The following is a 13,776-nucleotide window of genomic DNA, read 5'->3' on the forward strand; positions in this document are numbered from 1 at the left end:
ACCGATGCAAAAATACCGACCATATCCCTAGCACCGTCTGTGAATTAGTTAGATAATCATGTTGTGTTATTAATTCAAAATTAGCGCTTTTGCTTCCTATTCATATTCTAACACACGTCAAACTCTCTTTTGCCATCTGGTGGCTGTGAGGTAGACTTACTGATCTGAACTGAGATGCTTCGGAATAGAACATTTAACCACTATGATAAAATAATGAACTATTATATTACTATTATAAAACATTGATTGTTTTATATTGTGAATATTGGTCTTCAATAAAGAGCATATTTTTCATTTTACAAAATAAAATTCCTCTGTGAATTGAGCTTGCCTCAGAACACAGTGACTACATGCGCCAACTGCAATTCCATGAGAAGTTGTTGAATATATCCACCATGATATCATGATTTTGCACTGTTTACTAAGCTAAATTTTATTCCCCAGTTAGCTAAACGCTCAGATTGTCCGAGGCATGTGAATCCAGGGTCAAGCTTCATTTTACCCCCCCACAGCCTGCGGACAACAGCGCGCCCTCACACGCGACCTCTTGACCCCAGATGCCGCGCGCGGAGGGGCACTGGCCGCCCACATTCCCGCAGCCCGTCTGCGCATGTGCGGCTCCCTCTAGGACCCGGCGGCTGTGCGGGAGCGTAGCTGCAGCTCCTTACAAGCCAAACTTCAGTGACAGCGCCGGAGCTGCTTTCCGTGCTGGGGCCGTGCACTCCTCCAGCGAGAGACTGCGGCTTCTCCCACAACTTTACAGAGCTATACCTCTAATATCAGCATCAGCTTTCTTTTTCTCGTTGAACTGTGTCCTACTGCCTGGTGTACTTTGTTGTGTCTATTTTGGAGACCACAGGCATGGACAGTTGTCCTAGGTTTGGGGGTTAAAGAGATAAACGATAATGCATTGAAAGATGGTACAGTCATAGATCCAAATATATATATTAAAAAAATATATATATTTCTGTGATTTTTGCTTATCGCTTTTTCATTAATTTATTTTGTAAACTTGACACTCGTATGTAAGCAATTTAGCAAGTGGCTCCAGCTTTTGTACCGTGGTCGCTGACTGTAATACAATCTAACACGCTATGGTTTACACACATCAGAAGAAAACACCTGTTATGAATGATGTCAATGTTTTCCCACGGATATAATAACCTGCTTTGAAGAAGACACTGAAGGCAAATCGGAATTAAACATCTGCTTACCACCGTAAAAACGGTATGTTTCTCGTTTTAAATCGCCTCAAAATCAGCAAAATATCCGCATGTGTGCGTTAGACTGTAATGTATTGTTTCTGATTATATATATATATATATATATTTTTTTTTTTATTATTATTTTCTTTGAAAATCTCTGGTCGCCTTCCTGTAGCACAGGTTTTCGCAGTTCTGCGCAGATCTGCGCTGCTCCGCCAATGGGATCGCTGGAATTCTGCAGAACTGCGGAAATCTGCGCTGCATCAACGTGAACTCTAGTCTAACGATATACCGTGTCCCTCTCTCAGGTGGATTAGGTGCTATGGTGGGCAGTGGTATAAGGATGAGATCGGACCCGCAGTGGAAGATCGCAGGATGGCCAGGGAAGACTCGGTGAAGTGTCTGCGCTGCTTGCTCTATGCACTCAATTTGCTCTTCTGGGTAAGAGAAGTCCAAGGCCGGAGCAGGTGGCACCGTCCGGTCTCACATTACAGCTAGAGCAGCTGGCACCCAGACCCGCAGTGCTCGGGACGACGACTGTAATAATAATTAATAACAATATTAATAATTAGTGTATTTTTTAGATTTCATTTGTCCTATATATTTAGGTTCTGTGTGATAGAGGGTATTTATTTATTTCATTGCATATGAAAGCATAATACGGTGGTTAAGGAGAGGAGGGCAATCAGCCAGTCTTCCTCATTCAGTTGCCAAAACTTAATGGTCAAGGCCTGTCATCAAGGCAATTAATGAAATCACACACTGTGCCTTGATCTGCTTGGATAGGAAGTCCTTCTCAGGTACCCCAAACTGCCTGCAAACCTAGCGTCCACTTGGGACCCATAGTCCCAGGATGATGTCCTCTGGATCGATGACGCAGAATTAATTTAAGTCTTCAATGTCTCAGTCATGTCCTCTTGTAGTCTTCCCAGCTCCTGTAGTCTGTCTGAGGTCCATACTGTCTGTCTGATCCTGTTGGACTGCCTCTGGAGCAGCAGTATCCTACACTTGTTGCCTGTGACCAAAACTGAACATAATATTCTGATCAAAGTCTTACTGTTTTTTCCACTGTACAATTTTTAAATGAAAAAATAAACAAATTTCACTTTATTTGAATTCTACACTTTTAGACAACAATCCAAGCCTGCTTTATGGTTTATGACAAGGGATTGAGTCAATGCGTATTCCTGAATATTTTTAATCTGTTGCTTCTCCCTGTGGATACCACCCATTTGATAGTAACACTCTGCAGTACCTTTCACATATCTACATTACATTTATTTTGCCAGAGTAATGGCCAGAATGGTGTCTAGGTCAGTAGCTGCTGAAACATTATTACTGTAAAAGTGCAACTACGTTTTTACATTTAGCTGTAACATTAATTATTTGAAGCCTTTGATTAACAGTAATTAACAGTAATTATTAATCCGTTCCAATGATGCGTTGTGAGGAGTTTGATTTAGATATGGATGAAATCTTAAAAATCTATGATATAAAGGTTGATTCTCTGTTGCTCTTGTGCAGGTGATGTCAATCTGTGTGTTAGGAGTGGCTGCCTGGCTCAGGGATTACCTTAACAATGTTCTAACATTAACTGCTGACACCAGGTAAGTCATGCTTATCTTCCATTCATAACCAGCAGTATCAAACAAAAAAGCAATTGAGCCGGGCACCCTGTTTTTATAGAATGATCTGTTATTATAGGGATAATATGTACAATGCACTATTTAAAAGCATTTCCAATTTACTAGAAAATCACAGTTGTTTCACTGCTCATTAAATCATAAATGCAGGGTAAGGGCATGGCAGTTAGCGCTGCTGCCTCACAGGTTATAGGAACCCTGTTTGATTCCAGCCTTATGTGTCTGCTGTGTGGATTGGGCCTGTTTTCCCGGGTCTGCGTGGAGTGGGACAGATATCCCCAGGGACAGGAATAAAGTCACCATCAATATCCTGTTAGTAGCCAGCCTATGCCAACCCAGAACAATTATGCAGAGTCAAATACACTTGGTTCTCTTAATTGTGAGTGAGAGTAAAGTGGAGCAGAACAGAAAAGGGAAAAATTTAACTTAAGCACTTTCTTTTTACAGCACACAATTCGAAGTTGTGAGTTGTGAGGGCAAGGGGGACAATGAACAGGCATGGGGTGGGGGGGTAAGGCATCGCTCTGCTTAGAGAGGAGCAGATGAGGGCAAGGGAAAGACACTGGACTGGAGACAAGAGAGGACAGAGTTATTAAAAGAGAGATGCAGGCCAGGAGAAGTCTGAAACTGGATTTGTATATACACAGGTTTGTAGGTTGCCAGCGAAAATAGCTAGCCAATGAAGAACAAGAAGAACGGGATTTGTAAGGCAGAGAGGTGTTGCACAGCAGAGATCCAGATGCCTTGGATAAGGGCATCCTCTCACAGTTTCCAAGCACCTAATTCATACTTTGCCATTCCATATTTAAAGTTTAGGGTACAGCTTTGCAAGCGTTAATGCTTTACACTGTAAATTCCTGTGAGAGAGTGCGAAAAAAAATTGGTAGCATTCCATCTGAGTGTAATCAGAAATTACTTATAGCACAAGTATAAATAACAAGTGCTGAGAGCAAGGGGGGAGATAAATAAACATCACGGCTGCCAATCTGTGCTCAGGAATTGCTGTTTCTTCTTGCAGGCTGGAGGAAGCAGTGATTCTGACATATTCCCCAGTGGTGCATCCAATGATGATTGCTGTGTGCTGTTTTCTAATCATGGTGGGAATGCTGGGATACTGTGGAACTATAAAAGGCAATCTGCTGCTGCTGTCATGGGTATGTATGTGAGGGGAAATTATTCTGCTTTCAGAATACATTTTTCCAAAGACTTGTTTAACATTCTTCTCAGAAAGGAATTGATCAGAAGACATTTTCACTGCAATTAAATTATTATTACTTGATTTCTTAGCAGACACCCTTATCCAGAGTGACTTATAATATATCACATTATTGGTACATTTTACCCATACAGCTGGGCATTTACAGGAGCACTCTAGGTATAGTACCTTGCTCAAGGGTACAACAGCAGTGTCCCCACCTGGGATTGAGTCCAGAGCCCTAACCACTACTCCACACTACTGCCCTAGATTAGACACATTGGCAGCTTTAGTCACCACAGGAATCATTATTTCATATTGTTTTTAAAACCAAATAAACAATTTGCAGCTTACATGGTTTATGGCTGTCTGAAATATTGCCTTCTAGTTGCCAGTACTTCACGCTTGTGTTGTAAATGTATTATACATTTGCACCAGCATTTCAAAAGGCAATTCCAATTCATCACACAAAAGGATGTCTGCTTTCGCAAACCAGCCTTTATGTTTAGACTGTGATAGTCATGCAAGGTGTTCCTGATAAAGTCAGTTGTAAAACAGTTCATTCTGAGCTGAGTCCCGAGCACAAAATGATGTATTGCTGAAAAAGAAGTGCATTACAAACCAGAGTCAACACATTTGTCTGGCTTACAAGGCTGACAAAACATGAGCAAAATCAGGCCCTCCCACACATTAATCAGCAGTGAAGTGGGGTTTTAGCCTGTTCAATCATTTACAATAACAGAGAGAGATAACACAAGCCGGCAAACACAAAGTCATTTGTGTCATTTGTGAGCACAACACAATGGCAGAGAATGGGGAGAAGAGTTCAGCATTCACACGGCTGTAGTAGGAAGATCTGTGTTTATGAAACCAATGAGATTGATCTGACTCTGGGTTTTATTACGATTTATGTGAGGAATCTTAAAATGCTTGCAGTTAAATGACTTCCCCTGACCTCAAATGCATGGGTGTATCTCCATCACTACATGGCCTAGCACGGACACATTGATCACATTCAGATTGCTATATAAACTCGATAGTTTTGTTTTACAAAATACTGGGTGTCGAGGAGATGAATAACGAAAGAAAGGTGTTAAGATTTTCATTCAAAATCTTGAAAGCCAGCGGATCTCTGCATGAAGTGACAGTTGCTGAAGTTCTGACCCCCCCCTCTCTTAACACACAATGCTAAATAGCAAAGTGAGGGGCCTGGACTTGTTGAAGCTGATTATTTTGACACTCATTTAAAATTTCATACATCTCAGAACCCATCTTTTTTTATTTTTAAGCAAGCACCTCTCCATGTGATACAGTGCCCCCCCTGCCAGGATCCCAGCTGCCAGTTTGTTCCCCGGGCCTCTCATGGCAGTAGCCCCATTGATGTCCACCTGAGTTTGTGTGCAGATAAAAAATGGCAATCACTAAACAGAACTCCTTTCCAATTCAGTTTGGCTTTGTAATTTAGAAAAACAATGTGTAACAGGGAGAACAAGACACGGAGGGGTCAGTTTTAGCTGACAGACGTTTTTCTTCAGCACGCTCGCACAACCCAAAGAAATGAACGATATCCTCCTCATGGAGGAGCCTTCAAACTCCCGGGAGGAGATCCAAAAAAAAACCTAACAAAACAAACTAACAAAGGAAGGCAATCAAAACAAACAGGCAAAGGAAATATTTTTCAGACGCTCCAAGGCAGAACACAGTCTGAGGCGTTATGGGATCTCTCTGCAAGTAACAACAGGGAGCTTTAAATCAGGTGAGGCACAGCTGAGCAATGACTGTCGTCTGCAGCAGCACTGCAGGTGTGTCTATCAGGTGCAACACACCTAAATGAGACCAGCGCTGTGGAGAGAAATCCCAGCCCCCACTAATAGTGGTGCCATGATAGGGCCGACCTGTCATACAATACTCTCAGATTATTGAGTATAAGCCTTTTCCACTGATATCTGTGGACTCATCAATCTGAAAGATGGATGTTGTAGTCATTTTAAGTTATATATTCTCTGCCATGTCATCAGTCCAACTGTATCTGAGAATGTTGGTTGCTACTTTCTTTCTTTTATATATCAAGGATTTCTGGATTCTGGATGCACAACAGAGGCAGCTACAATCACATGATCAGGAATTGTGTTTGGCTTCTTAGTTTTTGCTACAAGAAGGGAGACATGCTTAATTGCTGTTATAGAAATAATTGAAATGTTTTATTTTTTCCCTTTTAAGTTGTTACAGACAGATCTCAGGAACTCTCTTTGAGAAAAATAATCGGAAAGTTTAACACACACGCACAGGGTATTGTGCCCTCAGTTGTCATTGCAGAGTTGTGGCTGCTTCATAGCTAAGGAAACACAAAGCTTAAGGTGCGATGCCATTAGATCAGATGCAAATCCAAATGCAAATCTACTCTATTCATAACTGGCCATACTTACTTTAATACACATTTTCAATATCTTACCAATTTCATTAATTTCATTTCATTAACCATCACTGCTTCCAGCTCCTCCTGTGGAAATGTCTTTCTATTTTTATGATGCACCCATGACAAGCTCAGCCTCACTAACCATGTGCAAACATGCCAATACTGCCATCAGTGCATTTTGAAGACATAATTTCTGGTCTCTGTTTTTCGCCTGTATTTCCCTGTTTTTTGGAAGATGTTTTGAATTTGCTCAGAGTGCGTGACTGCTGGGGGGTGGTCAGCCAGTCTATGCAAATTCTACATTCCCCCCACTATGATGGCTGACAGAGGGAATGAACCTTCCAATGAGCCTTCAACGAACAAAGTGACACAGAAAAGCACAACCAGACCCCTCCTGCAGTCACTGCCGTAGTCCCCCAGGCCCTCATCCTCCCTCTCCTCTTTCCCATGATCTCAGTCCATGCACATACTTGCATGCATCAGTAACTGACATAAAATGCACGTCCAATTCAGTGCATATACACTGCTTACACTACCATATAATACAGTGTAAACAAGTCCTTGTATGAAAATGTTGTTTGTACTGATATATTCGAGTGTTTATTTATATAGTCGTGAAACTATGCAGATATCTCTATGCATTGATGTACCCCCTGGAAGACTCAGGAAACACATACACCGCCCTGGCTGAGAAATGCTGGTCTACAGGGACCAGAGTGGGAAAGGTTAAAACTGCAGTTTCATGATCTCAGCAGACAAGAGAAGTGGTCGGAAAGGTGGTGGCAGAAGAGCGTTGCAAAGGCAGCCTCTTTTGTTTGGGTCTCGGTGCTCGAAATGGACCGCAGTACTAACAAAGAAGCAGCTGTGCCATTTGTCTGGCACCAATATTTAGATTCTGCAGATAAACACCCCCAACCACAGCATGTCCGTGCAGCTGGAGCACTAATCCAAACATAAACAAAACATTCATCTTAATAATTTGACACTTTCGACTGAGACATTTCTGACTAAAATATATATTTTATATATATTTTATTGTGTACATTTATAAACTTACATTGATTCAGACTGTCCCTTTTGAAAACAGACATTACTAAATAAATTGATTTTAATTCTTCTTAATAAAAAAAAAAAGAAATTAAGAAAAGATTATCTTCACACAGGGGTCCTCAGTCCTGGTCCTGGAGGACTGCAGTGCCTCCAGATGTTCTTCCCACCCTGAGCTTTCATTCAGCCCAGTTCAGCACATGTGTGTCTTAACAGAGCCAGTGTAACTCTCCCTCCCTAGTCGCAGTGATTTAAACAGGACTGGGAAACGAGAGCTGCAGCTCCTTCAGGTTCAGGGCTGATGGCCTTTCACACTAAATAAACAGGTTTGGAAAATCATGGCCAACCCACTTGACCTGCTTGGCCAACAACTATGATACAGTGTATGTGGATTTAACTGACCATGCAATTGAGGAGAAGGGGACAAGAACATAAACTGCAAATTCTTAAGCTACTTTTTAATGGGCAATATTTGCATATATGTAAACAAAAATGAAAGATAATATCCTCCATCAAATGTAAGCAAATATATACATAAATACATAGATTCAAAGTTATTTATTAAAATGCAAATATATTGTCTTCTGTATTTTTTCTACAGTACTTTGGCAGTTTGTTGGTGATGTTCTGCGTGGAGCTGGCCAGTGGGGTGTGGACATATGAGCAGGAACATACAGTAAGTGGTTATCCTTGATGAGTAAATAACATTTTTCAGCTATTTACTTAGAAGTTCAATAAGGGGATTTATTTCACATTTCTGTTTTAAAGGCAATCTCAGTTTTATATTACTGACCTTTCTTCAGTATGAACAGATGCATTTATAAAGCCATGGAAGTGAATTTTGATTAAATGCATTCATAAAACATACTACAAACAAACAACAATATTTGTTAGGTTTGGTCTGCTGTGGTCTAGTTTTCCCTTTTCTGTTTTCACTACCCTTTAATTAAATAAAAATACCTAAAAGCATGTGATTATTATTGTAATATTATGTGTATTAGTGCTGGCAGATTCTCTGTTGCATTATGTTGATTTTTTTTTTTTTTTTTTTTATGGAAGACCATTATCTGAAGTGGATTATTAACAGGCAGGGTGTTTTTCTCATATTAAAATGTTATCTCCTTTTTTAGAAGTTTGCACAATGTAATGCTGGCAGTGTCTATGGTGGAAACATTCACAACAATTAACAAAATGCTAATCCTTAATATAAGTTAATAGGTCATGTGAAAACTGAGCTGCACAAACTGTGGGAAATAACGTATCTTATACAATTAGAGACACCCCTTCACAAGACCTATTAATTTATTATAATCCAAACATGTCAGGATTAGACACACAAATGTCTTTACAGTGATTTATTTTTATTTTTAAATGTAACAAACAATTCCCTTTCTCTCTGTCTAAAAATGTTTGGTCCTACAGTAGCTGATCTGTGTTGTGTTTCAAAGTGGCATTAAGTGCCCTGAAACATCGCTGGTAACTGAAGAATTTTGAAATCCTGATAATTCTATGAATTGGATGACCGTTGTACACAAGATAAGAGGAACAGGAATGTTGGGAAATGCTGCTCTGTGATTGGCTGGTTTTTCATATGTGATTTCTCATATAATCTTTACAATAGCTTTCTTTACAACAGGAGCTTATCTAACTGATAACAGAGGACAGAGCATTGTTTTGATCTCCTGTTGGTTTACCGCGTTCAGGACTGTGACTTCAGCACAAGTTCCTGTCAACACAGAGAGGTGACAGTAGAGGGCAGTCGGTCGATACTTGAGTGTGTCAGATATAGTTGGCATACAGGATAGGAGCTGGTCATCAATATATTGTCATCATGAGTGGATCACATGGTAGTGCAGTTAAACTGAATACATTGAAACACTGTTTAGAACTTCAATCAGATATAGTGAGCAACATCTGCAGACATTTTGTCGTCAAATCAAGTAAATTGTAAATCTGTTGTTCTTTGGTCTAGTTTCCACTAGACCACTTTTGAGTGCCACCTCAGACTGTCCAACTGTGGTGTACCTAAGAAGGGTTGCCTGAGAAGCCACTGGATCTGTTCAGGTCCAGCTAAGCATGGATGTGTTTGTGCAATGTCAAATATTGACAAATGTACATTTCTGTTGTTTCTGCTTCTGTTGTTGGCATTTTGGCAACACCTGTCATTTGAAACAATGTTAGTCAGTGATTCATTTAATAAACATTCTTCTTTAAACTGTGCCTATCGGTATCTTCCTCAGCATGGCTTTCACTGTCCTATTCTTCCACTTTTTATATTGAAACATAATCCAACAGACTGATCTTGCATAGATAAACATTAGTGAATAAAGGCATACAAGCAGACTGTGCCCTGAAAGACCAATTTGGGCCTGGCTGAGTACCCCTCAGTGTGGAAGACAGAAGCCCTTGAGCCTGACACTAGTGCAGCTGAGGTGCTCCTCAACGGGCTAATGGAAACCAGGTTTAATGGTGTAACAAGCTACAGCTGAAACAGTTCCCAATAGCAGGTGTGTATTGAGTGTGCACCTTGGAGTTGGCACTGCTCAATGCTGAGTAATTATAAAGGCATCTTTTTGTGACCATATTACAGAGGTGCAACTTTCCTTTCTGTTCCAGACTCCGGTACAACGCTCTGACATGATCAGTTTAAAATCAAGGATGCCCAATTATGGACTGAGTCGGTACCAGTGGCTAACCCACGCCTGGAATTTCCTGCAGACAGAGGTGAGTCAACTGGGAAAAGCAGGAACACTCAACCAAACAATCACTTCTCTTCCAAGGCAGTGGTGGCCTGTTGAAACACACCCCAACCCTCAGACTGCCTCTGCTTGAAAACCATCCAGGCAACTAACTCAAAATCTGGTAGACCTCAAGCCAGCAATAACACAATTCAACTACACAAACATGGCATTATTCTGCCGTCCAAGTTGGCCGCAATTAAATGAATTGAAACAAACCCCAAAGCTTGTAACAGCCTCTAACTGACTCTGAACGTAGGTTGACATTCCAATGGTATTCAAAATGAAAAATGCTTTCCTTTGTAAAAGAAGATTGAAACCTGAACTACTTAGTACAGATCTAGTAACCTGAAGTCATGGATGTAACATTGGGTTCCTGTTAAATTACGTCACTCTTGTACATTGTGTGAAAGCAGTTACTGGCAAGGCCTGCGCTTCAGCTCTCATTACTCTGTCATTACTTTACACCCCATTGACTGTGCTCAGAGTTGCTGGTCTCCAGTTCTGCCGCCCACTGCTGTTCCTGGAGAAGGAAGCAAGTGAGAAAGGATTAGTAAGCTTAAAATGGTGGAGGAAATCATGTGTTCTCATCTTGCACTTCGGGCTTCAGTTAAAATGCATATCCCATGTCCCTCGTTCAGTTCCAGTGTTGTGGAGTCATTTATTTCACCGATTGGCTGGAGATGACCGAGATGGAGTGGCCGCCCGACTCCTGCTGTACTAAGAAATATCCTGGCTGTGCGAAACAGGCTCACTATGAAGATCTGAGCGACCTACACCAAGAGGTGGGACCAGAGCCGCTCATTCTGTAGTACAATTTGATCAGGTCAAGACTGTTTTAGCACCACGATTATTAATCTTTTATTAGTTCACAAAGGTACTTACAAATGTTGAAAAAGGCTTATAGGAGAGCAGGTTGGATGTCCATCTCTGAAGTGTAAGAGACACTTTTCCAATTGGTATTAATGTAATCATTTCACTGCATTGTGATTCTCGTCTTCTTTGAAGTAGTTTACTGTATCAGGTATTTGTATATTGTGCTCCATAATCAGCGATCATCCTTAAAAAAGCATGGACTGCAGTACTGTTTATAGTGTTACCGTTATGAATACTAGCACTACTTTTGATCTTGTCGAAAAAATCTGTGAAGAGGATTATTTAGTGGTGCCGAACAAGAAAAGGGTATCTACGGCAGTGCCTGGAGAGTGTCAAGTTCTTGTTCTTTTCCTTTTTTTAGTAGAAAGGACAGCTGTAGATGCCAAAATAGGTTTCTAAGGCATGTCACACTCGACAGTCATGAGGCGCCTGCCAGAAAATAATGAACTGCCCTTTTACAGCGTTATTTATATTCCGGAGGCAGTTCACTTTGCACATTTGTTTACAATCACACGTAAAGATCAGCGCATTCTGGCACTGCAGAATCTTCCTGGGGACTGTTGACGGTTTCCGACACGGGAGTGTAAAGCAGCCCGGGACAGCGAGGCCGCAGCGCACAGACGCACAGCTGTGGGCCAGTGGATGTTTTGCAGCACAGCTGCCTAGATGGAGACAGTCAGAGGATGCAGGGCAGAGTGAGACACTGTCCACAGAGGGAGAAATAATTAAAACAAAGCACAGTAACCTTGAAACAACAGGGAAAAGACACAGCTGAGCAATGCAATAGTGAGATGCGAGACAAAGAATACATTCATCTAAGTAATATTATGAGAAGGAAATGTGGGTCTTCAAAAGGTGAAACTTTCTAATGTGCATTTTGTGCAGCACACTTGACGTGTCTTTTTCCCGTATCTGCAGGGGTGCGGCCCAAAAATATACAGTTTCATAAGAGGCACGAAGCAGCTGCAGGCCCTGCGGTTCCTGGGCGTGTCCATTGGGGTGTCCCAGATCCTCGCCATGATCCTCACCATCACCCTGCTCTGGGCGCTCTACTATGGCAGGAGACCTCCCAGGACCGGTCACATGCTGACCTCCAGCAGCGACCCGTCGCGGCACCTGGCCTGTCCGTCACAAGAGCCCCTGAAACCCAGCCCAGCCAGGACCTCGGAGCTGCGCGCTGCTGCAGACAACACCCACACACAGTTTGAGATGGAGCAGCTATAACAACAACAACAACAACACAAATATATACACACACACATTGTTCTTGAACTGTGACTGAATTTAACTCTAAACCAGTCTTAATCTGATTCATACAGAAGAAAAAACTTTCCTTGAATTATTTTCTGCTTCATGAACAGAGCGAACTTTGTGCCTTAAGCTGCTATCCAGCAAACCCAAGTGTTCATGTGGATTCTCTCTGTGTAAGGATGAGCAACCTTGAACTTTCACAGGTCAGCACAGTTATAATGTGAAAAAAGGCATTTCAGTCACATCGCAGTGGACAAATCGAGTTTACAAATCTCTTATGAAAATCGTCTTAAAAGTGCTGTAAAATATGGAAAATTTACATGCAGCTTGGAAGTTACTGAATCTTATATTAATATTTTGTGTATTAATCTGAAGGTATCTTTTTTTTGTGAAGTTCAGCAAAGCAATCATAATATTGTAATTTATCATAGTAGTCTGACTCCTTAGTGTGAATAAGACTGCATCCCGATGTTTTAATACTGTATATTTTGCCTTTTTGTGGATATTTTGTTATGCATTTGCTATTGAGTGTGAAGGTATGATGTCACTATTTTCCTTGAAAAGATAAATACCTGGCCTTCCTTTAAATCAGGGGGTTCCCGATGTCTGGTGAAGTTTCCCGAAGTTGCATGGGATGGGGGGCCACAGTACAAAATTAACCACCAATTTTATTTCCTACACCTTTCTGTTAGGGAACATTTATTAACTGTTTTGTTATTAATTTATTAATTTGTTTATTAATTGTTGTTTTATTTTTCTCCCCAAGTTACATGTGCAATTTGTAACAGAAAATGTTCATGAAGTGTACAAATATAGTAAATCTTCGGAAAGGGGTGGTTGAAGGTTGGCTTTGGGGGGCCACACCAAACATCCTCGAGGGCCGCATTTTGGGAACCCCTGCTTTAAATACTTTACAAAAAAATAAAGTGTTTTTTCTCTTGCTTTTTTCCTGTCCTTTTAAGTATTTATTTAAGTATCATTGATTTTTTTCAAGTCATGGAAAATCTGAAACTTTGTCAGAGTCCCAATGTACCAGACAGATATCATTGCATAGTAAACAAGCACTGTCCTACCTTGAGGAAACATGGAAGACATACAAAGATCTTCACTTCTGCCCACCGCCACACCAATCTCACATTAGTGGAATTAAATTCTCTTAGTGCTTCAACATGAAGACATGTCAGCTGCTACTCCACAATGTTTAGTCCGTATTGGATCTTGCATTATCATCTGTTATGAAATAAATAATTATCTTTGAGCCGAGATGCCCGGCTGTCATTCGGCTGGTCAGTTGAAATGTCCTTCCTACTCACGGTGCTGCTCCACCCAGACCAACAACCCCTGCGATGGTGTGTTAATGACGACACGGTTCTGGGTGGGATGGTGTGTTTTTATTTAGAGGGCC

At 41.1% G+C, this 13,776-nt stretch overlaps 1 protein-coding gene across 2 annotated transcripts; it reads left to right on the forward strand.

The window, feature by feature from the left end:
- The first annotated feature begins 660 nt into the window (after window positions 1-660).
- Window positions 661-13,312, forward strand: tspan12 (tetraspanin 12). Of its 2 annotated transcripts, XM_066704955.1 has the most exons (8): window positions 663-1,227; window positions 1,514-1,646; window positions 2,730-2,812; window positions 3,867-4,002; window positions 8,108-8,182; window positions 10,123-10,230; window positions 10,886-11,029; window positions 12,039-13,312. In XM_066704955.1, the coding sequence occupies exons 2-8, from the start codon at window positions 1,581-1,583 to the stop codon at window positions 12,342-12,344; spliced, it is 918 nt and encodes a 305-aa protein (XP_066561052.1). In that variant the 5' UTR covers window positions 663-1,227; window positions 1,514-1,580; the 3' UTR covers window positions 12,345-13,312. The 2 variants fall into 2 exon arrangements, with proteins under 2 accessions (XP_066561053.1, XP_066561052.1); XM_066704956.1 differs by lacking the exon at window positions 10,886-11,029 and having other exon boundaries at window positions 661-1,227.
- Window positions 13,313-13,776: the final 464 nt, after the last annotated feature.

The sequence above is a fragment of the Amia ocellicauda genome, chromosome 5 (genome assembly GCF_036373705.1).
Source record: "Amia ocellicauda isolate fAmiCal2 chromosome 5, fAmiCal2.hap1, whole genome shotgun sequence".
Lineage (NCBI taxonomy): Eukaryota > Metazoa > Chordata > Actinopteri > Amiiformes > Amiidae > Amia > Amia ocellicauda.

Excerpts from the sequence above, each read along its gene's own strand:
- tspan12 (XM_066704955.1), top strand. The coding sequence starts at position 1,581 with ATGGCCAGGGAAGACTCGGTGAAGTGTCTGCGCTGCTTGCTCTATGCA. Across the intron at positions 4,003-8,107 it reads ATCTGCTGCTGCTGTCATGG|TACTTTGGCAGTTTGTTGGT; the intron begins GTATGTATGTGA and ends TTTTTTCTACAG. Across the intron at positions 11,030-12,038 it reads TGAGCGACCTACACCAAGAG|GGGTGCGGCCCAAAAATATA; the intron begins GTGGGACCAGAG and ends CCGTATCTGCAG.